The sequence below is a fragment of the Protopterus annectens genome, chromosome 11.part0 (genome assembly GCF_019279795.1).
Source record: "Protopterus annectens isolate FY-2018-M chromosome 11.part0, PAN1.0, whole genome shotgun sequence".
NCBI classification, from domain to species: Eukaryota; Metazoa; Chordata; order Ceratodontiformes; family Protopteridae; genus Protopterus; species Protopterus annectens.
The window spans coordinates 1,115,818,765-1,115,845,578 of record NC_056745.1 but is presented as its reverse complement, the minus strand read 5'-3'; the positions used below and the strand labels follow the sequence as shown (position 1 = coordinate 1,115,845,578).

The window sequence follows — 26,814 nt, the reverse complement described above, 5'->3', positions numbered from 1 at the left end:
ATTTTGGGAGAAAATTCAATTACACCATTTCGTCGGAACGTCCGACGACCAGAATGCATAAAAAGCGCAAGGACAAGGACAAGGACAGGCATCCGAGGTCCAAAACTGACGACGAGGCCTCTTCTAGACTGGTCGCCGGTTCTCCGGTTTTCAGCGAGGTGCCTACGCAGCCCCTGACGACCGCTTCCACAGAACCACAGACCGCCTCTGACTCCCACGTGGAGCTGGCTGGGCCTTCGGACGCACTAGGGTTTCAGTTTTCCGATCCTAACCCTACAGAGGGAACCGAACTACAGAGGGTGTTTTCAGACCTACCCAGTTAACTATTAAACCCTCTGCTAAATCTAAGCCCTCCTTAAAAGCAAAGAAACCGACAGACACAACTCTCTCCACAACAGGCTTCCATGCCTAAGAAACAAATGCTAAAAATGGCCGAAGACCTTATCACCCTGATAAGTCCCATCCCCCTCCTGAAAAAAGGCCCAGACAGGATACAGACTATGAATCTTCTGACCAGGTGTCCATTTCCTCAGACCTAGGATATTCTTTACCCCTTTATGAGGATTTTGATGCTGAGGAATGAATTCCATCAGCCTCTCCGCCTGAGGACTACTCCTTTGGGGAAACCTTACATACCATGAGGGAACATTTCCATTGGGAAGGCCAGGATTACTCAGAATCCAAGAAAAGGCTCAGAGACTTCCTTTTACTGCCTCATCCCATACCCCTGGCTATCCCACCAGTTTTAGATATTGTGGATGATGCGTACACTGAATCCAGTTTAAACCCTGACTCCTTACCCCCAGCCCCAGTTAAACCTGATAGATATTACAGAGTCCCTGACTCTCACAAATTTCTGTACAAAAGCCCTGTTGCTGACCCTGAAACTATTTCTCAGGGACCCAAAGGGATTAAGGCCTCATCAGCAAAAAACCCAGTTCCCTCTGACAGAGATTCAAGAGCATTAGACAGATGGGGAAAGAAGGTATATACGTCTGCAACTTTAGCAATGAGAGCCTTGAATTGCCAGTTTCACATGCTAAAATATCAGCAATTTTTGATGTCTCAGTTGAAACAAAAGAATGTTTCCAGATTCAGATCCTCCTAATTTTAAAGAAATGCAGGATTTATTGCATGCAGCTGAACAAGTGGAAAAACATACTTTGCAATGTGGGTTTGATTCCTTAGAGGCCTCCTGTAGAGCAGCAGTTACAGCCTCTGTCATTAGAAGGCATGCTTGGTTAAATGAACATACATTACCAGATCATGTTAAGGTCAAGTTATTGGATGCACCTTTGCAGCGGGATGTGCTGTTTGGAGTTAAGGCAGAGGAGGTATTAAATAAGGCAAAATCAATGCAAAATCTATGGAAACGGTGAAAGATTTCTTACAGGTTCAGCCTCCTCTTTTTAGCAGAAATTGGCCAACAAAGAATTGGTCCTTTCCAGTCACAGACAGACCTCAAAGGGCAGATACAGACGTCCAAGAGGTAGAGGTCAGACACAAGGCCCTTACAGGCCTCGACAATGGGGTACACCAGGCCAGAAAGAAGGGGAAGACAGGCCTCAACCTTATAAAAAGTAGCCTCAATGACTTTCCACTGCAGCTGCCAAACCGCTCTCTCTTGGCAGCCCCCTTAGGAGGAAAACTGGCACTTTTCTATCACAACTGGCATTGCATCACCAAAGACAAATGGGTTCTCAACTTTGTATCTCAAGGTTACAGGTTCCACTTTCACACTCTGCCAAGGTTAAAAGGAATGCCAAATCTGCCACCAAATCAATGGGAAGAGGCTCAAAAACAAATTACAGCACTCTTGGACATGAGAGCTATTCAAAAGGTGCCACCACAGGAGCAAGGACAAGGATTTTACTCAAGACTTTTTCTGGTTCCCAGAAAGGACAAAGCCTGGAGACCCATTCTGGACCTTTCTTCTCTAAACACTTACCTGGATGTTCCGAAATTCAAAATGTTGACACTACAGCAGCTTCTTCCCATGCTGAGCAAGAAAGCTTGGCTAGTGACTTTGGACCTCAGAGGCATACCTGCATGTCCCTATCAGACAAAACTGCAGAAGATACCTCAGATATCTAGCTGGTTCAATCAATTCTCTGCATTGCCCTTTGACTTATCTACTGCACCCAGGGTCTTCACAAAGCGCCTGTCACCAGTAATTGCATTTTTCAGGCAAAAAGGAATTCAAATTTATCCATAGCTGGACGACTGCCTGATTCAAGCAGAGAGCAAGGACATTCTACTAAAGCATCTGGCGTACGTAAAAAAGTTATTAAGTTGCCTGGGGTACACAGTAAATGAAAAGAAATCAAAACTAGTACCCTCAACAGATAATATTCCTGGGTGCCAGCTTGAACACAACGGCCCAGATGGCTTATCTCACGCCAGACAAGCAAGGACAACTGACTCAATATTTTCATTTAATGGCAACAAAGACCCAACTCCCTGCAAGAAAAATTCTGCAGGCCTTGGGCTACATGGCATCTTGCATACTACTAATTCGATATGCCAGACTGCATATGAGGAAACTTCAATGGTACCTAAAGAGTGTATGGTCTCAACACTGTCAAAGTTTGGAAACAGTTGTACCACTAATTCCTTGCCTTCAACAGGAGTTTTGATGGTGGGCTCAAGCTTGTCACCTCAACAATGGACAGCCTTTCACTCAACCCACAGCCAGGCAAACACTGACAGCAGATGCATCGGATTATGCCTGGGGAGCACACATGGCAGGAAAATGTATCCAGGGTGAGTGGCCCACAGAGCAAAGACATCTCCACATCAATCAAAAAGAGATGCTAGCTGTACAAAATGCAATTATAGCTTTCAAGGACCTGCTGCATCAAGGACATTTACTACTAAAGATAGACAACACCACAGTTATGTGGTACATAAACAAGCAAGGGGGCACACACTCCTACCCCCTCTGCAGACAAGCAACCCTTGTGGAACACAGCTCTAAACTACCAAGTTCATCTGCAAGCACAATTCCTGCCAGGAGAGGAAAATACACTGGCAGACGACCTAAGCAGAAACATCATGGACCCCCACTAATGGAAATTGGACCCACAAATATTCAGAATAACACAAAAATGGGGGAGCCCGGACATAGATCTATTTGCATCCTCAATGAACTGCCAATTACAGAATTTCTGCACAAGGAGCTACCATCCACAAGCATGGAAAGTGGATGCCCTCTCATTCAGCTGGAAAAAACTACAAGTATACGCTTTCCCTCCTTTTCCTCTCCTTCCAAAGGTACTCATAAAAGCCAGACAGGAAGAGCCAAAGATGATCCTGATTGCACCAGATTGGCCACGCCAGCACTGGTACCCAATCTTAAAGAACTTATCACAAGAACCACCCTGGATTTTGCCTCAAATCCCACAGCTGTTGACACAGCACAACAATCAGATACTTCACAGCCAGCTAAAGACCTTAAATCTAGCTGCATGGAAAATTCCTTAGACAGGCAAGCAATGCCTCTCTCCAAAGCTGTTATGGATGTCATTCTGGGGGCCAGAAGGCCTAGCACCAGGAAAGCCTACTCGGAAAAATGGAAGAGATTCTGTGCCTGGAACCAATTTTTTCTAATCCTTTGCTCAAACTGTACCTCAGAGGGGCTAAAAACATAAGACCGCCCCGTAGAGCACCTACACCAACTTGGGACCTCAACTTTGTTTTGGAAAAATTAACTTTACCTCCTTTTGAGCCAGCTAACACAGCAGAATTTAAACCAGAAAAAATGGCAAAGTAAGCAAGAGCTAAAAACTAAAAATATTTAATGTTGTGTGCGCTTTCGGAAACGCCAATACATTTCCTTCTTCATATTGGCGTTTCCGAAAGCGCTCACAACATTAAATATTTTTAGTTTTTAGCTCTTGCTTACTTTGCCATTTTTTCTGGTTTAAATAGTTTGTCGAAGTTTCGTTAACACAGCAGAATTAAAATACATCTCTTGGAAAACTGCTCTGCTACTGGCAATAACATCAGCACGAAGAGTTTCAGAATTACAGGCACTAATGGCAGTGGAGCCTTTCCTCATCTTGCACCAGGACAGGGTGTCTTTAAGAACTAACCCTATGTTTATGCCAAAGGTGGTATCAAGTGTGGCTCTAAACCAGACTATTCACTTGCCAACTTTTTATCCAAAACCACAGAACAAAGGGGAAAGACTACTACATTCTTTGGACATTCACAGGCAGTTGCGCTTCTACTTGGACAAAATTAAAGCTTTCAGAAAATCTGAACAATTATTGGTAGCATACGCTGCAGGAGCACAGGGAAAAGCCATTTCAAAATGGATAGGACACTGTATACGTTTCTGCTATACCCACCATGGGAAACCTGTACCTAGCAGCATTAGATCTCACTCCAACAGGGCAACAGCCACTTCAACTGCCTACCTCAGAGGAGAACCTACCAAGGATATTTTGGAAGCAGCAACATGGAGTTCTGTGCATACCTTCACCAAAAATTACCATTTGCCTTTATACTCCAAATCCAGAGCTGGCTTCGCCACTGCTGTACTGCAGGGCCTTATAGCCACCCCTAATGCCTTATAGATCCAGCCTCCCTACCTCAGCCTTGGGATTTCACCCAAGTGTAATGACTGCAGCAGTATAACACGATGAACATAGTACAGTTTTGTACCTAGCATAAATGTAGATGTTGGAGTGTAAACACTGCTGCAGTCCAGGTTACCCTCCCTCCTTCCCCTCTTACTTTCTGGTACTTACCTAGGTCATCTACCCTTTATTACCTATGGGGAGTATTTGCTGGTAACTAAAAATGGTTGTTTGCTTTTCTTTTGTATATTTTACTAGCAATTTGAATTGCCTACCTGTTTGGGGGCACCTGACATCTGGGGCAAGAAAAACTGAAGAAAATGGCGTCGGCTGCATCTTATATACCCCTGTCGCACTGATGTCAGGGAGGAGGCGACAGCAACCGATGCTGGACCAAGACTTTGGAACTTAGGCCGACTGGGGAACCGCCTGAATGCAGGATAACCTAAATGTAATGACTGCAGCAGTGTTTACACTCGAACATCTACATTTATGGTAGGTACAAAACTGTACTTTAGGAATTGTCATATTTGTTATGCAGAGAGTTTTAGGACTAGGCTCTGAGTTGGACAACCAGGGTTGAACAGCATAAAATGCATGCTGAACTATTGACTGTAACAATAGAGGGTGAAGAGAGCAAATATGAGCTGACAGCAGACTGGGTTAAGCTGACAGCACTTCAGTGTTTCACATGATTGGCAAAGATAGAAGTAGAAGTTGTCCAAGCACACGGACTTCTGGATCACCATGAGGAATTATCAGATGGAAGGATATAGCATTATGCCGTCTAGTATGCCAGCACATCTGACAGATGGAGATTTGCCTTTGATGTAGCAACTGAACCACTGGGTAGTGTCTACTGATAGTACATTGGAAAAAAGCCTCCTTAGAAGGAGTTGGTGGTTGACAATATGAACTGTTCTTGACAAGTTATGGAGCATAATACTTTTTACTCTACCACAGGCTTAGTTCAGTGAGTAGTTCTATGATTATAGCGGGATAGTCCTGTCAATCCCATAACCAAAATGGAGTTCATGTCAGAAGTCAGACATTATGATGCGAGTGTTGATATAAAAATAAACCTGGCACAATACACATTTTTACAAACTTCAGAAAGAGGATACTGAAGAGCAGGAGTCTGAAAGTTACTGGCTTCAGCTGAAGGACGTCTCCTTCATGAAGAGATTATAACTTAAAATTTTTAAAGTTTGAAAAACATTTTTTTAATTATCCTGCAGTTTATAACTATGCAGACAGAGGATAAGATATGCATGTCATTGAAATAAAATATATTGGGCAAAATCTTCAGTGCGATGTTACATATACACACCCCTGTTAAGGAATAGAACAAATGTAGAACCATTTACAAATCAGTTAAATCTAAGCCTACCTCCCCATTAAAGTAATGCTTTGGCTGCTTACACATTTTAGCCCAGCAGCTAAGTGACCAGGATAGTGTACCCTTGTTTATTTGCTCTCCAATCTTAAAAACTGTGAACGATTCATTATAGCTAAATATTTTGTTGTTTTTATTTACAATAATATTACTACCTAAACATTAATATTTCTGTTCTTCTTGTGTCACCTAATATTAAAGCTGTCCTCTTTTAAATGAATTTGTTCAAACATGGTAATAACCTATGAAATACACAAAGACCACAAAAGGTCATTTTGATGAACTCGTGTAAAATAAAACTGTACTTTGGAGAGTGAGAGAAAGAGAGAGAGAGAATGAGAGGGAGAGAGGGCACCCTTCTCCTCCAGTAACATGCTCATGCCATTAACTGTAATTATCTTCGTAGTCATATAAAGCACTTGGGAAGGCAATTGATCATAGTGGGGTAAGCCTTCTTAGCTTGATATTAGCTGGTGTAGTTTTATGCTAGTCCCTTTCTGATTTGCAGCACCATTACATACTTTTGTGGCTGTTACACTGGCCAAATTAGAAAGTCATTGATTGTGCACTTCCAGACCAACAACAGAACCTGAAATTATACAACTAAAATACTCCTATTTTTGCTTTTGTTCTTTTCAGATGAAATTCGAGTTGGACCATATCGTCACCTTTACCATCCAGAGCAGCTGATATCTGGTAAGGAGGATGCAGCTAATAATTATGCTCGGGGCCATTACACAGTGGGCAAAGAGATTATTGACCAGGTCCTGGACCGTGTACGGAAGCTGGTGAGTGCCAGATTGTTAATAAAGAAAGAATAAATTTTCCAAAAGCTTTCCCAAAACATTCAGCAGTTAAAAGCACTGCATACATTTTATTGTAACAGGCTCTTTCAAATAAATTTAGAAAGCATTTTTTTTAAATGAGAATTCATTAAGCAGATATACAAATTTGCAGGTTGTGGCTTGAAACATAATTGCTTAAGAAGTAGATAGACCATTTGAATGTAGTTTTGGGCACATTTTAATCTATTTTTTGCACTTAAGCTGTTTTTTTTTTCAACCAGTTCACTAACCTCACATACCATACCTGCGTAAACATTTATGTACAGAATGTAGATTTGTGCCATTACTTTATTCAATTACTGATCATTTTCATTAGTCTGGTTATTTTCTAGCTTTGCTGTTAATGTAGCTAAAGCAGAAGTAGCAATGAATCCAGTAAAATTCTCTATCTACCTTTAGGATGCAACAGAGCACTTCAGAGGTATTCCTTGTATAGTTCTGACAGGTGCTGGATTACTCTGGTATTGATCTTTTATCTCACGATATTTGTCTAGTCATTCAGCAGAACAGACTAATTCACATCCTGTGATGTGGCTTGTTTCATTTCACTATTGGTCTTATTGCTTCAAGAATGGATGCTATTTGTAATCTGATGCTGTGTCTGAATGTCTTTTAGTCCACTCTTAGCAGAGTGTTAGGGAGTATCTACAAAGAGTGCAAAATGTGATCAAAAAATTGTTAGAATTGATGTTTTCTAAGATGGCTACACAATGATCAACAGCTTAACTTCCAGTGTGGAAAAAAAGAAACTGAGGGGCAAGGGCCAGTGATTCTGCCAGTTTTAGTAAAATTCAGTTACTAGCTAGGAAGTATACTGCCTGGATGTCAGAAAATAAAAAAACAACTTAGAGCTAGAAGAAAAAAAAACTTAAAGAGCTAGAAAGAACATCAAACAGAAAAGGTGAATAGAAAACACTGACTGGGAAAAATCCTGCAGCTGTTCAGCAAAAAAGCAGTTCAAGCTCCAGCTTTGGTACAAGTGGTGGCTTCCGGTACTTTAGAGGAAAAATAAATCAAATATACTCAGAGCTGATTAAAATAAATGAAACACTGAAGGGGTATGTCAATTCCAACAACACAAGGCTGAAAAAAAAATGGAAGAAGCTTTAAACAGCTATTCAGATGAATTGATAAAACTGCAAAAGTCAGAGGCTGAAATGAAGAAAAGGCTAGCTGAGTATGAGACTGCTCAAGAAGAGCTGTTTCAAAAGATGGTAGAGTTAGAGGACAAAGCACACGGAGAAAATCTGAGATTTTCTGCTGTGTCAGAGAAACTGGAAGGAGCAGGCTGTATTAATTTTATGGAAGCACAAATAAGTAACTGGACTGGTGTTTTACAGAATGATGTGCTACTTGAAAGGACACATCATATGTATGTTTCAAATCTGGTCATAAGAAAACAGCCAAGACCTGTATTAGTAAAGATGCATTATTATCAAATTATTTTCCTTGGCTTAATCTAATAATATATTTTTTGTGTAAGTGACTGGGCTTTAAAAACAAGAGACCACTGTGAATGTAATGAATAGTTTTCTTTTAGGAAATAAATGTTCACTGTGAGTTGAGAAGTCTGCAGCTGATGGCCGCTGTATATTCTGTTCTTATGTTTCCATGGAAACAAGCTGAGTACAGGTGAAGGCAATAAGTCTCAAGATGTCTGGGCATTGTTTGCTGAGAGAAAAGTAAAACTGAAAGGTACAAGGACAAACAGCTTAGTAAAAATTAAGTTTGAAATTATTCGAAGTGAATAAGAGGTAGCAGATTTTCTGGTTTCCAAATTCTTCAATGCTTTTACTAAAATAGTGTATAATTTAGTTTTATTTAAAGATAGTCAGCTTGCTTTTTCTTAAGGTTAAAAGTTAATATTTTCTGAAAGTATACAGGCTGGTTTTCATATGTGGGAGGGGAATAAAGATAAGAAAAGACAATAATTACTTTAAATAGGAGCACAGCCTGTAACATCTGCGATAGCATGGTTAACCTTAATTTTAGGTTAGGTAATGATTGTGGGTGCAGCTGTCAGTTTGGAACAATTGTTCCTATCAGAACAGTTCAATTTCATTATTTGAAGACCTACATCTTTTTTTGTGTTTGTTTTAAGTTAATAGGTTATGGGGGTGTTCTGGGGGGTGTTTTTTGAGGATTTTCATTAAAATAAGTCTTGTAAAATGTGACATAGGTTCAAATTGAGATGACAAGAAACAACTGTAAAAAGGATCAGCCTGCCAAACAAAAGCTAGAAATAGACATTTAAGAAAGACGTCATACATAATGGGTAAGAACAATAACTTCTTATCATAGATGAGGGTGAGGTGGTTAACGCAGCCTATCTTGACCTCACCAAGGCTTTCGATACCATCCCCCATTCTGGAATTATAGCTAAACTGACTAAACTAGGTATAAATCCCTACATCACAAGATGGGTTGTCAAATGGCTCACTGACAGAACCCACACTGTAAAAGTTGCAGACTCCAAATCTGACTTCAAACCAGTGACAAGTGGAGCACCACAGGGTTCAGTCCTGGGACCTCTCCTGTTTGGTATCTACTTCTCTGAAGTACAGGCTAACACAGAAGGCCTCTTACTAACGAAGTTCACAGATTACTACAAACTGGGAGCCATAGTTGAGTCCCCAAATTATGTGGACATCCTACAGAAGGCCTCACTGCGACAGATGCCTGGTGTCAGAGGCATAGCCTCAAGCTCAATGCCAAAAAGTGCATTGTCATCCCCTTTGGTAAAAAGCACCTCACAAAGAGGATTACTGGCCTCAAACAAATGTCCTACATTGACCGTCTCAGAAAACTCCAGTTTGACTATGTAGCATATTGCCTACTCTGAGGAGATCTCTGCCTAACATATAAAGCTATGTTAAACCCAGAGCTGTTGTACATGCTACACCTTAAGAAATCCTAATCCCTCCAAGCTACATGCTCTAGGGACCTAAACCATGTCACCACAATAAACAGGACATGCTGGAGAGATAGATTCATGTCCCAGAGACTTCTACATGCTCTAGGGACCTAAACCATGTCACCACAATAAACAGGACATGCTGGAGAGATAGATTCATGTCCCAGAGACTTCCTATACTCTGGAACAAGCTACCCATCTATGTCAAGCAAAGTTCCTCATTAGCACTCTTCAAGAAAAATCTTGATGAGTGGATGGGAAATAAGAAATCCACCCTGGGGAACACTTCTATGGCTCTGCTCAATAGGGGCACAGTAAATTAACTTTCTTGGGTGGCGTAAGCTAGGGAACCTTGTTAGCTAGGCTTACTTAGGACCTTGGGCATATAGCCTAGTACCTACCTATGAACCTAATAGCTACACTATCCATATTATCATGGAGTATGAATGGCCTCACAGGTGTAGGCAAAAGGTAAGGGTATTAGATTATATTAAAAAATGTAGAGTGCAAATAGCAATGTTACAGAAGACACATCTGGAAAGAAGTGAGCATGTGAATTTGATAAAGAAAGGATTTCAGGATTAATATTCAGCAGATTATTAGGGACAAAGGAAAAGGGGAGAAGTTATAAAAATTGCTGGAGGAGCTCCAATAGTGATAAAAGAGAAATAGATAATACAAAGATAATAATGGTAGATTTCTGGTAGTAAGGGAGGAGGATTATGTTGCCATGCATTTATATTCCAGCTAAAATTGTTATTATAGAGTTTGAATTTTTGGGGGGAGAAAGAATCATCTTTCAGCACAAAATATTGCTTATAAGTGGGGACTAGAACTTGATTTGCAACAGTGAAGATGTATTGGGGAACCTACAAGGCAAACTATAACAAAAGAGGTTAGATTTCTGAGGAAGTGTATGAAAACGTTTGGCATGAAAGTCATGAATTCACTAGTCAGACCTCAGAGATAATTTACATATTATTCCCCAAGGTACAATAACTGGGCTAGACTAGGCAGAAATTATATTGCACAGAAGCATGTGCATTTAATTGAAAGCTTTGACACACATTTGATAGCTATTTCATATCATGCACCAATATCAACTAAGATAAAAATGTAGGGTCATGAAGTAAAAAAATGAGACACTGGCACTTCCCCACCTACCTGTTAAAAAGACAGGAACTTAAGGAATGGGTAGTAAAAAATCATTCAAGACATATTTGGGAAGATAGAAATTTCTTCAGATGGTAGAGCTAGCGAGTGAGGTATAATGAAAGTGGAGTTTAAAAATAGGGTAGAAATAAAAGATAAAGAGATATGTCTAAGAAGTAACAATAATTATGTAGAGGGGCTGACAAAGATTAAAGTATTGCAGAATAAGGGGAAACTCACAGAACAAGAAGAGGCACAACTGCAGAGTGATAAACAGAAAATAAGGGAGTATCTGGATAATATGCATGAGTTAAGAAAGATTGCAGTTAAACAGTTGTTTTTTGATAATAACTCCAGAGCACAAAAACTTTTAGCACAACATCTTGGGTAACAGAACATAGAAGGAGTTGTTGTCAAATGTGGGGAGCATATAACAAAGAAAAATAACCAGAAATCCTATGGAGGTATTAGAGATATTTCAGAAATTTTATGAAAATTTGTGTAAAGCAGAAAAATGTGGAAATCAAGAAAAAGCACAAATGGAAATATTTTATGGAAGACTTAAGTATGCCAAAGTGAGAAGTAGATGAGCCTCAACAGCTAACAGTTAAGATAGGAGGAAATGAGATAAAAATTGTGATGTGTAATCAATTTGCAGGAAAGTCTCCAGGCATATATTGTATTCCTGTGGATGTTTGGAAGTTATGAGCATAGAAAGTGATAAAGATCTGAATGATTTTGTTTAACAGTATTTTAAAAGGAAGGGAAGCTCTAGCATCCTGGAAGAAAGCTGTGGTAGCTTTAATACCTAAAGATGGTAAAGACTAATCAGAACCAGCTTCATTTAGACCCATTTTAATTTTAAACCATGATTATAAAGTATTTATGGCTGTAATAGCTAAAAAAATGGCAAAGGCATTGCCAAATAAATAAATAAATAAATAAATTTGATCGATATTAATCAACAGGGTTTTGTGGAGGGAAGGCAAACATTTGACAACATTAATAAAACAATGATAAACCAGAGGGAAGCAGAATGTAAGAAAATGCCATTGTTGTTGGTGGATCTTGACAGAGTAAGCTTGGATTTTATGAGTAGGGCGATGGAAGCATTTACATTCCCTGATTCAATAATAAGGTTAATTAAGAGGATATGTGCGGGATTGGAGGCAAGTGGGAGAGTTCCTCTCTGACAAGTTGTATCTGAACAGAGGAACCAGGCAGGCGTGTTCTCCATTCCCTCTGTTATTTGCTTTATATTTAGCCATTTGGCAAACAAAATAAAAGAAGGGACCCAGAAATTCAAGGATATAATTGGCATGGTAACTAAGAAAAGGTAGCTTAATTTCCAGACTATTTTATTTTGTACCCGATAAAACCAGAAAAGGACATTTCAGTGTTGTGGAACATCTTGAAGCAGTTTCAAATAATTTTTGTTGGGATATAATGAAGATGTTTTAAACTCTGTACCCATATACAAATTGGACAAGCAATACCCATATTTATGGGAACACGATAAAATGAAATGTTTAGGAATATGGAATAAAAAGGATTCTGTTATGACAGCTAAGGAAATGAAGAGACTTAAAAGATAATACAAAAACTGAGAAACTGGAAACTCTTGTTTATGGATATGGATAGCAAGATTCAAGCAGTGAAAATGTTTGTAGTCCCTTTAATTTTATATACAGGTCAGGCATATTTTTATCAACCAGAGAAATTGTAGACAATAATTAATAAAGAGTTGAAGGAATTTATCTTGGAGGGGAAGAGGGCAAGGGTGAAGTGAGATGCATTTATTTATACAAGCTAGTTTAGGATTATACCTGATTTGAATTAATATATTACAGCTACACAGTAAAACTTTAAATCAAATTGGAAAGAAACAGTGATGAAATGGGGGTGGGGGCAATTCAAGAAATAAGGAGAGAGTGGGATTTTGGATGTAGATACTTAAGGAGAATAACAACAACCATACAGACTATAACATATATCCAGAAACCGGATGTGGTGGTCCATGAAAAGAAGACAAAAGTAGCACTGATCATTGAAATCGCCACACCCATTGACTACAGTGTCTTGTGTACAGAGACACAAAGTCATAAAGTATCAGGATTTGCACACAGAAACAAGAGCAATGTGGAAGAAAGATACCCAGACGTTCCAGTAGTAGTAGGAGCAACAGGTCTTATAAAAAAAAATCTACAGTCATATTTAGACATGTTACCAATATATGTCACCCCATATTAATTCCAGAATGAGTCATTACTGGGCACATTGCTGGTGCTGCAAAGAGCACTTCTGGGTGACATCAAAGATTGGAACAATACTAATTTCATGAACTTTAATTGTACTTTGATTTAGGAATGGGGTCCATTCCTGTCATGGTATTAGAAACCCAAAAGACTTGGAGAAATTAAAAAGGTAAAAACTATAATATTCGTAAAGCAGCAGAAACTATTCTAAGAACTAATCCAACATGAAGAGAAAGGACATTTTGCTGATAGAGATGACTGCAATTAGGGGTACAGAGAGTAGGTAAGATGGGCATGGAATTTATTGGAGAAAACTGGCAAAGGAGCCAAGGTATTGGGAGGAAATAACCAGAGTGGGAAAGGTAAAGGAATGGGAAGAGTCCAAGAAGACATTTGGGCTGCAGGCTAGAGACTGCCTTCCCTATCAGGGACTGATATCAGAGTATAAACAAAGAGAAAGGGGTTGGAGAATCCTAAAGACCTGCTCTGATAAATTTTTTAGTTGAATGTAGTTTAAGTAACAAACCTAGACATGCGATGAACCACGTAGTGTGATGACATTTTCACGCAACCTAATGATTCATCTAATGCAATGAGTTTGGCACACTACATGATTTTTACTTATTTTCATGTGGTTCATTCTTCTTTCAGCTTTTCCTGGTTAGAGGTCGCCACAGCGGAACTCAGGTACACTAATGATTGGCAGTAGATTGTTTACGGGTACCGAGGTGCCAGCTTGACGCCCAACCTTCAACGAAGGCACGCCCATTCTACGCATGTCTTTCGAACGCCACTCGACCGCGGGGAGGACATGCAGACTCCACACAGAAGGCAGTCCAGCCGAGAATCGAGCGGGAGAACCTCTTGCTGTGAGGCAACATCGCTACCACTGCACCACCGCGGCTTCATGTGGTTAATGAAGTTAAAAGATGTCAATGGAACATCTTTTTACAATATAATTAAATAAAGTTTTAAGACAAAAAACAAACTTTATATTTAAAAGGAGACAAAATATTAAGAACATTTCAGAGACCAGAAGTTAAGGTTCTACAAGTAAAGTGAATGGTACTTTTAAATGTGGAACATGATGACAATGTGATAAGATTTCTGGGAAGTCATTGATTAAAATTCTGAATTACAGGATGATTAGTCAGCAAAAGGGCCATTTTTCTTGTTATTCTGTAGATGTCATATACATCACGGATTATACATTGCGTCTTGCATTTTATGTGGGAAAGACTATGCACCCCTTCAGAAAATGTATTTATGAGCATATGTCGGTAATATATTTAAGAAGCGTGACAAAAATAGTTTATACAGGCACACATTATTTTGTAAGAATTTTAAAAAGTTTGTATTTACTATGTTAGAGCAAGTACATATGAATGTAAGTGGTGGGTCTTTCAGAAAATGTTGGAAGTGCATGAATTAATTTGGCAACTTTGATTAAATACAGGAGAACAGCCAAGACTGAATGATGGTATATTTATATTGAATGTTTTAAGGATGAATGCTGCTAAATTGTGATGATTTTTTTTGAGTGCTGTGTTTTTAAAAATCTTTTTAAGCTGAAAATATCATCACACTATGCGGCTGATTGCATGACCACTATATTTGTTAATTAAATGGATGGCTATAAGGTAATGTTTATATTCTGAAGAAGTGTTTTTAATTATTTATGTACAAAAGGCGCTAAATACTTAATTTATTAAATTTATTCCTCAACATTACGGAATAGTGTGGTATTTGTTTTGCTGTACTTATGTAACATCCAAAATTACTTAAGAGTTAAGTGCATCTGTATAAAATTAGTGTTTGACTCCTTATTCTTAAATAAAGTTTAAATGTAACTATGTTACTAAGACTAGGGAGCTTGTAAGAATTTAAATGTTTGCTAAAAGTCCTGTTCATTGATATGCTAATTTATAAGTCCTTAAAATAGACAGTTTGCATTTTCATTGTGTTTTGTAGTACTTGATATGAAGTCAAATTGCAGAAAAAAAACCCGCCTGTGATGGGCTGTGTTTCACTGTCACAATACTGTTGTTTTATCTGTGTACCAGCCTAGGGTTCTCTGCTGTTCTACTAATCTATCTTTGCATTGCTTACACCTACCAAGTTTCTTTCACTTTTCTATTTTAGAATAAAACTTTAGAATACTGTTCTTTTAGGTTAATGGTATCCCTACCATACTGTTAGATTAACAGATGTGCAGATGTTTTATTCTTCAGAGAAAGATCTGAGTTTGATTGCTGTATCTCCACTTGCCTACTTTTAACTCTGCCATTACCTAGACCTTCTCACTGCTGTGTTCCCATATCAAAAACTGACTGGTGAACAAGGAGTAACATAAATAATTAAAATAAAAAAAGGATTGCTGCTGGCCCCTCTCACAGGAGGTCTAGGTGCTAAGCCTTGCTAGATGGGTGCCATTTTATGAGCTGGATAGAGTACAGGTGTTTTCATTTTTCTCTTTTAGAGCTATAAATGTGCCCAACACTTCCCAAGAGTTGCTGTTGATATTTGAATATTGCATTCCATCCCTTTTAGTTGTCACACTTACATGATTATCAGATTCTTGCAGGCAGCAGCCAATACTATATTCACCCACTTCCACACACTGACATTAATTAGATGAATCAAATCTCTTGGATACAGCTCTTTGCTCACTTATTCACATCTCCTGACTTTGACCACCTGTCTGCTGACAATAACCAAAAAGTGGAGAAAACATGAGTGTGAGAATTAAAATAAAGAGAACAATTTAATGTTTCAAATACCAATAAAAACATTGATTTATGGCATCAGATAAGGACCACTGGCCCCATAGAATCTTTTTCTTTGTCCACCTTTGAGATAAGCTACAGATCCTGTTTAAGTAATATTGTATTTTTCTACTGCTCATAAGAATGACCTTTTTGTCCCTTGCATTACCCAATTTCTTCATGGTTTTACTGCTGCTTCAGAAAGGATGTTTCAGTCATTACCCTTTCTGCAAAAAATTAAAAAAAAGTCCTTGTATTACCTTTTCTTGAAGTAAAACCTCAAAAGAAGCACAGCATATGAACAGTTCAAGAACATTTAGAACATTATCTGTTGGTTCAATGATTCCCTTTTCATGGAGGACCATTTTGTCAAAATATACAAACTCCCAGTGTTGTGATACCTCTGAGGTTGTTATATTAAGCAAGGGTGTTCAAGGGTGTTCAAGGGTTGAAGGGCCCTGCACTGGGTATGTAGGCAAGTTACCCTCAGTTCATCTGGGGTCACAAATGTAACTTTTTTTTTTCTTATCCCATTTCTGCAAAACTGTCCACCAGTAAAAAGGTCTCACAGAAATATATCACAAAGCCATTTAGAATGCCACATATATGTTGGCTGGCAACATCATCTGAGAAGAAGCCATCTTCAATAAAAGATACTTTGGATCACAGCTCTGGTCTGTTTGTGATTATTGTTTTAAACTGAATGTACATTAAGGTTCGTATACAACAGACGGCAGCAAATTCAGCTAATGTGTGCAGTTTCTGACTCTGTTCAAAAAGCAACAGATGTTACTTGAAAATGCAGAAAGAGACATTATGGGGCAGTGGACAAAAAACATATGGTCTTACCCAAAATGGCAGAACATCTGAATGAATATAACTTTGATAAAAAGGGATAGAGGTTGTGCATAACAAAAAAAATGTTTTACAATGATTTATATTACAAAATAATGTATACAGTGTGATTCTGTGGCACAGACAAGGGTTTTTAATGCCCGCATACTGTATTTTTCTTTTTTGGATAACAGAGTGCACAAATTTGTATAAGAGAATAATTAGAAAGAGACTTATTTGTCAGATATTATGACAAAAACAATATACAGTGCATTTATAGTAACACGTATCAGGAAGTAACAGCACTATTGATTGCAACAATACAAGTGAGTAAGTTAATGGTAATATACATTAAGTATTGTTTTAAAAATAGTCAGTTTATGAATGAAAGCAGACATCAGTGAACAAAATAATTTTTTGTGAACTGATGGTAGAAAAGCAAACCAAGGAGTTATGTGCATGTTAAATGAAATATCTTTTTACAAAGCGAAGAATCAATATTTCAAAGATAAAATGGACCTTATGTATTATATAAAAGTAAAGAGACAAAAATTCCCCACATTAATGAAGTACGTGAACATGTTTTAAGTGATTTTTTAAGTGATTCATGGTTATTTAAAAGACCAAAAATAGACAGTGGAGTGTTCTGAATCAGAATTAAGTATTTTAATAGTGTGCGTGTAAGAGCAAAACAACAGTTATTTTGAAACTGGCATATGATAAAGTAGTTGAATATTCTTCTGGGTGCAGCAAGATGCTCTGAAATGCTAAAAGTGGTTAGAATTTTAAATTGCAAGCACAATCCTGATATCAAACTGAATGCTAATTACAAAACAAACTAAAAAACAAAAGTAGTAATTACAGTAGCAACAGGTAAAAATACATTAATTTAGTGCTTTCATCCTTTGAATGTAAAGACTTCTTCAGAATTAAGAAACAAATGATGTTTTATCATTATATATCAACTTCAAATCACATGACAAGAAACAAATGATGTCTTATTATATAGCAACTTCAAATCACATGACAATCAAGCTAAAATGAAAACACAAAACCATAAACAAAACTTTACATTAAAATAAAATTATTTTTTTATGTAGGGAAGACCAAAAATGCATTGGTTAAAAGGATAAAAGAAGTAACATATTTACACTATTAAAGAGAAAATGCATTGTTTAGACATACCTTAAATTATGAAATGTAAAAAAAATATTATTTTTCAGTACTAAATCATGAATGTACTGGCTACTGAGGCAGAAGCTTCAGATGTAAACTACAAGCCAGGGAAACAAAACGTCAGAAATGTGCTGATAAATTTCTTGGCCTGAATTAAACCGTTAACATAAATTGTTTTATTGAGAGAATATTAAGGAGAGGGGCAAAGTTTTAAATTTATGTAATGTAAAGTTTTGCATATGATTTTCTGTATTTACTTTAACGTGAGTGTCATGTGATTTGGAGCTGATTTTTAAATTATGTAAAATCCTTTTTTTTTGTTCCGAAGAAGTCCTTCAAATTTAGAGGGTGAAAGCACTAAATAAATATACCTCTGGCTGCTGCTACTATCACTGCTGTCTTTGTGATGCTTTTGATTTTTAGTTTTTAGCATTTTAAACTGACTACATAGACCATGTTAATGCTCTTTTTTTTTAGCAAAAACATTTATTGATTAGAAACAAGTGAGCACTCAGAGGACATGTTTATAAAATAACATATGTACAGAAGTATACACACTTTGCTAAATAGTATCCATTTGCTATGGGAATCTTACTAAACTTTTTATACCATCTTCTGTACCATCATATCTCTTCATCACCCAAAGTAGTACCCCTTCTTGCTCCTTTCTCCCTTTTCCACTCCTTTCTGCCAAATCCTTTTTGGATTTACATATTTCTGCACGTATTGTAAATACATTGTACGTACTGGACATTCTTTTATTTGTATTTGAAGTATACTCTTTCAGCACTGTGTACTACTTTTACAATCAGTTTGCTAGTTTAAGTTTACTGCATTACTTGTATTTATATTCTCTTCTTACTGTGACGTCCTGTGCTGTAGTACTTATGTCTGTTTTTTCCAGGGTTGAGGTTGAAGTTAGTCTGTAGTGATCAGGACTCTACTGCAGTCAATAAACTTAAATAAATGCATGTGAATGTACATGCATATTAAGGTATTGCAGTACATCTTCTCAAGTGACTTTTCCATGAGGCAGTGATGTCACATGATTTCCCATTTTCACACCAGGGAATACTCAATATCATCATCACCATCATCAACCCCTTTTTTCCCATTTTCTACATGGGGTCGGGGTGCCATGTTAACTGTCACCATCTCTCTATTCAGTGCTGCACTCCTGCCTTCTTTGACACTCATGCCTGACTGTCGCAGATCTTGTCTCACACAGTCCATCCACCTCTTTGCTGGATGCCGTTGTTTCTTCTGCCCAAATCATCTTCTCCAGATTTTCTTCTGCTTTTCTGCATATGTATCTGAACCACCATAAATCTGTTCTGTTTTATCTTTTCTGCAAATGGAGCTACTTTGGCTTCTGCTCTTATATCCTCATTTCTTTGTCTGTCCCACAGTGTGCATCCTTCCACCCTTCTCAGGCACTTAATTTCCATCACCTCTAGCTTCCTCATGTGCTGTGCCTTTACTGCTCAGGTTTCTGTACTATACGGTAGTACTGGTTGCACCACTGTTTTGTACACCTCACTTTTCAGCTTCTTTGGCAGTCTTCTGTCACACACTGTACCTGACACTATATGCCAGTTGGCTGCAGCCCCTCTGATTCTAGCTTTGATCTCTTCATTCAGACTTCCCTTCTCCTCAAACACCCCTCCCAGATACTTGAAGCTATTAACCTGTTCCACTATCCCCTTCTATCTCAGTTCTCAGCTTCTTCTGATTTCTCCAATTTGCTGCAATTGCCACTGTCTTCTCTGTGTTTAGTTTCATCCCATGTGCCTTCATTTTTGCCTGCCATTCCCCCATTCATTGCTGAAGTTCTTACTGAGTCAGCCTGCAATGCCACATTGTCTGCATACAGCAACTTTGTTGATCTTTCCTCTCTGACCTATTTTCTAATGTAGTCCATCACCAGTATATACAGAAGTGGGCTCAGAGCTGAACCCTGGTGCACACCCATTCCCACTGGGAAACCCTCTGTGAGACCGAACACCATTCGTACTTAAGTCATTGGGTCCTTGTACATAGTCTGTACTAATTCTACTAATGTTTCTGGGACTTTGAACCACCACAACACTGCCTAAATCAGTTTTGTTGTCATATGCTTTCTGCAAGTCTAGGAATGCCCAGCTGGAGTCTTTACTCATCTCTAGCTTCCTCTCAACTATCTTTCTCACTGCAAACATCAAGTGAGTTGTGCTGCATCCTGATCTGAATCTGAACTGCTCATGTCCCATCTTACATTCTACTATTCTGCACATTCATTTATCAATCACCCTCTCCAGAACTTTCATGCAATCTGACAGGAGGCTGATGCCTCTGTATTGCCCTTGTACACCGGCATGAATATGCTTATTCTACAGTTAGCTGGGATACACCTTTCTTTCCACACTGCTGTGAGTACACTCAGGAGTAATTTCTCCCCCATCTCACTCAGTGTCTTTATCTTATCTGCTGTGACCTCATCTGAGCGTGCTGTTTACCTGACTTCATTTTTCAGTGCTGTTCTTACTTCTCGGGTGGGCTCCTCTTCTGTAATTATAGGCTGTGTCTGGGGCAGTACAGCTTCTGTGGGGTTTTCTTCATTCAGAAGCTGCTGGAAATACTCCTTCCACCTGCCTTTGATGTCCTGCGGACTGGTGAGCAAGTTGTTGCTGACATCCCTTGTGAAGGGTGTTTGACTATCTTTTTTCTTTTTGCAGTTGCCTTGCAAGCTATTATAGTTTCTTTGTGCCACCTACTGAGTCACTTTCCAGAAGTTGGTAGAGTATCTCTGATGCCCTGTTCTTTGCCATTGAAACTCCTTTCTTAGCTTCTTTATTAGCTAACCAGTATTTCTTCCCAGCCTGGTCAGTCTTTTCTATCTCCCACTCTTTCCTGCACTCCTTCTTTCCTTTTGATGACTTCCTGGACTTCTGCATTCCACCACCAGCTTTTCTTTTGTACTTTATTTCTATACCTGGCTCAGCCACATATCTGTTCTGTAGTCCTCACACATGCTGTTTTGAGGCACTGCCATTCTTCCTCTAATCCACCTATTCCCTCCTCTTCTTTGGGTGCTAGACCCCTGAGTAATTCCTTGAACTGTTGCTCTTTCTCTCCAGTCAACTTCCAGATCTTCAGTCTGTTCTCTGTTGACCTTAGAACATTCTCTGACCACTGCTTGCAGCTGGTTGTAGCAACCAGTGGTTTATGCTGTGGGCTGACTGTTTCACTGGGGATGACTTTGCAATCACTGATTCTACCCCAGTGCCCTTTTCTTACTAAGAGGAAGTCTACCTGAGTTGCATGTTGGCCACACTTGAGTGTGATCTTGTGACTGTCTCTCTTTATGAACCATGTGTGTGCTACTATCAAGCCATTTGCCACACAGACATCTAGAATGGCCTCACCTTCATTATTCCTGTTGCCCCACCTATGTGGACCCCGGCGGTGCTCATATTCTGTCCTGTCTGTTCCGATATGTGTATTCAAGTCCCCCATTACCAACATCAATTCATGTTGCTCAGCTTTATCTAGTAGGCCCTGCAACTGATGTCTGAATGCAGTCTTTTCCTCATTGTCACTCACAACCCTGCTGTGGGGTATATGCTGAGTTTATGAATATTGCCCTATCATTACACTGGAGTCTGAGTGCCATGAGTCTGTCACTAATTCTGATGATATCTCTCACCACAATTCCCACACCATTTCTAGCTTGCTCTTCATGAGGAGAATACTCTGGATCCCAATCCAAGTGGCTTTGCTGCACTGCCCTTCCATCTTGTCATTTGGATATATAGGATATCCAGCCTCCACCATGCCATCACATCATCCACATCCAGGCTGCGTCCTGCCAGTGAACCTATAATAAGTGTAGCAATTCTTGGCTCATTTTTGGCAGGTTGATTAGTTTTACGTCCAGCTTTCACTCAACAAAGCTATCACCAGGTAACCCATGCTGGGCAACTAGTCACCGGCCAGTCAGTAGCTTATTGAACCAGGGCTGCTTGGCTTTATGGTAGGCACACACTGGTCAATATGGGCACATAACCCCCCCCCCCACTGTTAGCATGGGTCCCTGGTGTAGGTCAGAGAAGGCCGAGTCCTCTGCCCACTTATTACCGACAAATACCCATGCCCATTTGGTGACATTGGTCAACATGACCGAATCACATAGAGCCATATTTTACACCATCAAGTGGCTAGCCCTGCCATGGCATGCAGTCTGTGATCCATATTCTCATATCTTGATGATAATGTGCAATACTGTGCATGACAGCAGGATGCCCAAAGTGGTTGGTTTGTACAACTCTTCCCTCTATAGGGCACCAAGTAGAGTCTGTGCTGCTGCTCACAGATCCAACTGACTTTATTATAAGTTAAAAAAGAGGTGCGTCCCCCAGTACCAATCAGATAACATTGAGTGACTAAAAAAACTTACTCACACAGAGACAAAAAAAGTTGACAGCAGGACACAAGAAGCTGTTATATTTTGGAGGGTGGCAAATACACCTGCACTTTATATGTGGGATTTGCTTCCCTATTGCCATGAATAAGCTATACTAACTCTGAACTCACACAATTTCAGAGGAAGCAGACAGATCTGTTTTATAAAGAAACTCAGTGTTGCTTATCTCTAAGGTTATGTGATCTTAGAGTTAAAATACATTCATAGTGAGTAGGAGGGTATTGCACAGCACCCATGTAGGGGGTACAAAGGTATTTGCCCCTGTCAAATGTAAGTCATATTGGTACATTAAAATACTGAACAGTAAGCGACAATGTTTGTTCTTTTTCTTAATTGTGACTCGCTAGCATTGCTTTATTTATTATAGTGCATATTTAACATTCTTTGCTTCCAGATTAAAGATTTTAGAAATGACCTTTTATGTCTCAGATGTATCTGTTTCAAGATAATAAAGTAGACTATATCTAAGGCACAACAGTATAGTATAAAACAACTGAAATAGATAAGTATGTACACAGTCAAGACTTTTGTAATACACTGGATATAAATCCTTTGCAGTTGTTTGAAGATGGTGTCTACCACACTAAAGAAAACGTTTTATATACTTCATTTTGGTAACTGTGGCAATTCCTTGGAGCCTATGGCCCTTTTACAGATCACAGCCAGGGTGATATCTTTACTAATCGTGGGAAATGTATCCAAGGCACTGGGGATACACCTAAGCATTATAAGTCAGCCTGATGGAATAGAAGCAAGGAAGTCATTCTGTATTACCAATAGCCCGCGTTTGGGAACAGGCCTGAAAAGACAGTAGGGTTGGCTTAGGAAGATAGGACAAAACAGCTGATTGTCAGGTCTTCTATCCTGGGGAGAGTAAAAGTTGAAACCAATGCCTGTTCGTCACTGGTAGAAACCAGCAGCCTTGCAGGCAGCTTATTAAATAGGGGTGGTATTGATAACATGATATAATTGCACATGACACTTCCCATAGATGGGGGCCTCGAGCAATGACAGCTCTGTGATATGATTTGTAACACCCTATCAGAACCCTTGCTTCCCAGGGATAACAGTGAGTGCCACAAGATCATCTTCTTGGCTCCTCTGGAAGCAAACACAACAAAGGATTACATCTTGGGCATAGCCTGGAGTGGAACCACTGGGGTATCCAGCATTGAGCAGAAGGTTAAGTGGGCCCAGGAGTGAGGGTTTGCAAAAAATATATTGTAAGACCTTTAGTCCCTCCAACTACCTTGCAGCCCTTACAGTCATGGTTTAGCAATATTGAACTGACTTTATTAAAGCTTATATATCATATGAAAACACTGGCTGATTAATAAACAGGTTTGATTCTCATCTGGGGCTAATTTTAAATAATTACAATCCTAGCATTTGCTGATTTTAGTCAGAAGAAGAGCAGCAAAATAAAATGTTTTGTTGGAAGAAAAGTAAGTTAGAAATTCAGGAGCGGAATGTTTCTTGCCATCTGTAACATATTTTAAGAATTCTGGTACTCATGTTTCACATGTCAATACTTGTATCTTTTCATAGTTATTAAATGCTATATTCTGATATGTTCCTTCTGAAAACGAATCAAAGTAATTATGCCACACACTGCCAAACTGCATGTATACTACCTTCTTAAGATGCTAAAATTACTGCATTCAGTACTAGTGTCAATGATTAATAAAAAATGAATTGTATAAAAATTGTTAACTTTGCTAACATATTTACACAGAATATGTTTTCTCTCTGTATTTTTGCAGACAGATGCTTGCTCTGGTCTCCAAGGTTTTTTGATTTTCCACAGCTTTGGAGGGGGTACTGGCTCTGGCTTTACGTCTCTTCTGATGGAGCGTCTGTCCCTAGATTACGGCAAGAAGTCAAAGTTGGAGTTTGCTATTTACCCAGCTCCACAGGTGTCTACAGCAGTGGTAGAACCATACAACTCTATCCTGACCACCCACACAACTTTGGAGCATTCTGACTGTGCCTTCATGGTTGACAATGAAGCCATTTTTGACATCTGCCGCCGAAACCTGGACATTGAACGTCCCAGCTATGCAAATCTCAACCGCTTAATTGGACAGATTGTCTCTTCTATCACTGCCTCTCTTCGGTTTTCTGGAGCCCTCAATGTTGATTTGACTGAGTTTCAGACAAATCTAGTGCCATATCCACGAATCCATTTCCCCCTTGTCACCTATGCTCCTATTATTTCTGCTGAGAAGGCCTACCATGAGCAGCTGTCAGTTGCAGAGATTACCAGTGCCTGCTTTGAACCATCCAATCAAATGGTGAAATGTGACCCACGTCATGGGAAGTACATGGCTTGCTGCATGTTGTACAGGGGCGATGTGGTTCCTAAAGATGTAAATGTTGCCATTGCTACCATCAAAAACAAACGTACAATTCAGTTCGTGGATTGGTGCCCTACAGGATTTAAAGTAAGTATAGAAAGCCAAATTAATTGCTATTCTGTAGTGTGCAGTTGTCAAATGGCATCAGAAGTACTCAGTCTGGGAAGCTAAAGCTCTTCTGCAACATCAACAGAATGATGTTCTTCATCTCACATTGCTGCAGTCATAACCTGTGGGTAGTCCGCTGTCCTCGGTCGGCCCGAATACCAAAGTGTTAGGCTGGCATCGGTCATGGTCGCTCAGATCTGACGTCAGTACGCCGTGGTACTAAAGCGCACGACTGACGCCATATCCTCAGTCTTTCTTGCCGCATGGTCCGAAGCAGAAGCAGCGTTTGCAAGTGCCGTTCGGCGTCCTGAAATTTTCGTATTCAGAGTTTCAGACCGAAGACCAAGTTGGGCTAAGTACCCCGTTGGGGAATATTTTTGTCTTTTCTTGCCTCAGTTAAATCCGGATGTCAGAAAATGTTAATAATTGTATTTCTTGTGGGAAACAGATACCTCATAGGGATTACCACTCTGTCTGTATTCCTTGCTTGGGGCTTGAGCACGACGTAGTCGGGTGTCACTTTTGCGCTAGATTTAATAAGCGCACCATTAAACGCAGGTTAGATTGTGCTAGACTTGTTTTCGGTAAGCGGTGTAACTACAACATGCCGTTGGATCCTCCGACGCCCGCTACCGCTAAGAAGCGAAAAGAAAAATCGTTAAAGTCCAAGCAGGATGAGTCGTCCGTTGCGGACGCCGGTTCTTTGGAAACTACGGTGGAATCTGTGGATCCAGCCGAGGTTTCAGCTGAATCTCAGGGGGAGCCTTTAATCTTACAGGAAGTGGCCTCTCAGGAGTTAGGTCAGGCCGAGGGGGCCTCTCAAGTCTCTGTAGTCCCTTCTTTACATAAGGTTGTTAGGCCTTCTACTTCTGTCTCTAAAGCACCTTCCAAAGCCAGGCCTGGTCTTTCTGGCACAGGCGTCAGCCCTAGTTCTGCAGGTTCTGTACGTAAAAGGCATATGCTGAAAATGGCAGAGGATTTGATTACTTTAATCAGAGGTTCTATGCCCCCTCCGGATAAGAGGCCTAGGGTGGAGCCAGAGGTGGAAGGATTGGAGCATTCCTCAGATTACTCTGAGTCTTCAGCTGAGGACATTCAGGATTTTCCTCCTTATTCTGATTCGGATGCAGAGGATTCCTGTCCTTCTGCTTCCCCTCCAGAGGATTTTTCCTTTTCTGAAACCCTGCATTCCATGAGGGAGCATTTTAAGTGGGAAGGCCAGGATTTCTCAGATTCTCGTAAGAGGCTTAGGGAATTTTGTTTTACCACAGCATAGGCCCTTGGCTATTCCCCCTGTTTTGGATGTTGTTCAGGATGTTTTTTCTGAAGCTTCCCTTAATCCTGATTCTTTACCTCCTGCCCCTGTCAAGCCAGACAGGTATTACAGAGTGCCAGAGGCTCATAAATATTTGTATAAGAGTCCTAGAGCTGACCCGGAAACTATTAGCCAGGGACCTAAGGGTGTCAGGGCTTCTGTTGTAAAGAATCCAGTTCCTCTGGATAAAGATTCTAGAGCTTTGGATAGGTGGGGTAAAAAGGTGTATACCTCCTCCACTCTAGCAATGAGGGCTTTAAATTGCCAGTTTCATATGCTGAAGTACCAGAATTTTCTTTTAAGTCAGTTGAAATCTAAGGTAGATGCTTTAGCTGAGGGTATAGAGTGTAAGGAATTGCAGGATTTAGTTCATGCCTCTGATCAGGTAGGTAAGCATTCTTTGCAGTGTGGATTTGATGCTCTTCAGGCTTCTTCCAGGGTGGCTGCCACTGGTTCAGTTATTCGTAGGCACGCCTGGCTTAAGGATCAGAATTTGTCAGAGCATGTTAAAGCTCGAATTTTGGATGCTCCCCTTCAATCGGAAGTTCTGTTTGGTTCTCCTGTGGAGTCGGTTTTGAAGAAAATGGAAGACAAAGCTAAGTCCATGCAGACAGTTAAGGAATTTTTACAGGTGCAGCCCCCTAAGTTTAGC

General features: G+C 39.6%; 1 protein-coding gene across 1 annotated transcript in view; it reads left to right on the top strand.

Annotated features, from left to right (window-relative positions):
- LOC122815726 (tubulin alpha-8 chain-like) overlaps positions 1–26,814 on the top strand; it is a 207,774-nt gene that overhangs the window by 161,272 nt on the left and 19,688 nt on the right. Inside the window, exons 3-4 of the mRNA XM_044088478.1 lie at positions 6,619–6,767; positions 24,146–24,826. Of these exons, the coding sequence (XP_043944413.1) occupies positions 6,619–6,767; positions 24,146–24,826 (830 nt within the window). The remainder of the gene's footprint in view (positions 1–6,618; positions 6,768–24,145; positions 24,827–26,814) is intronic.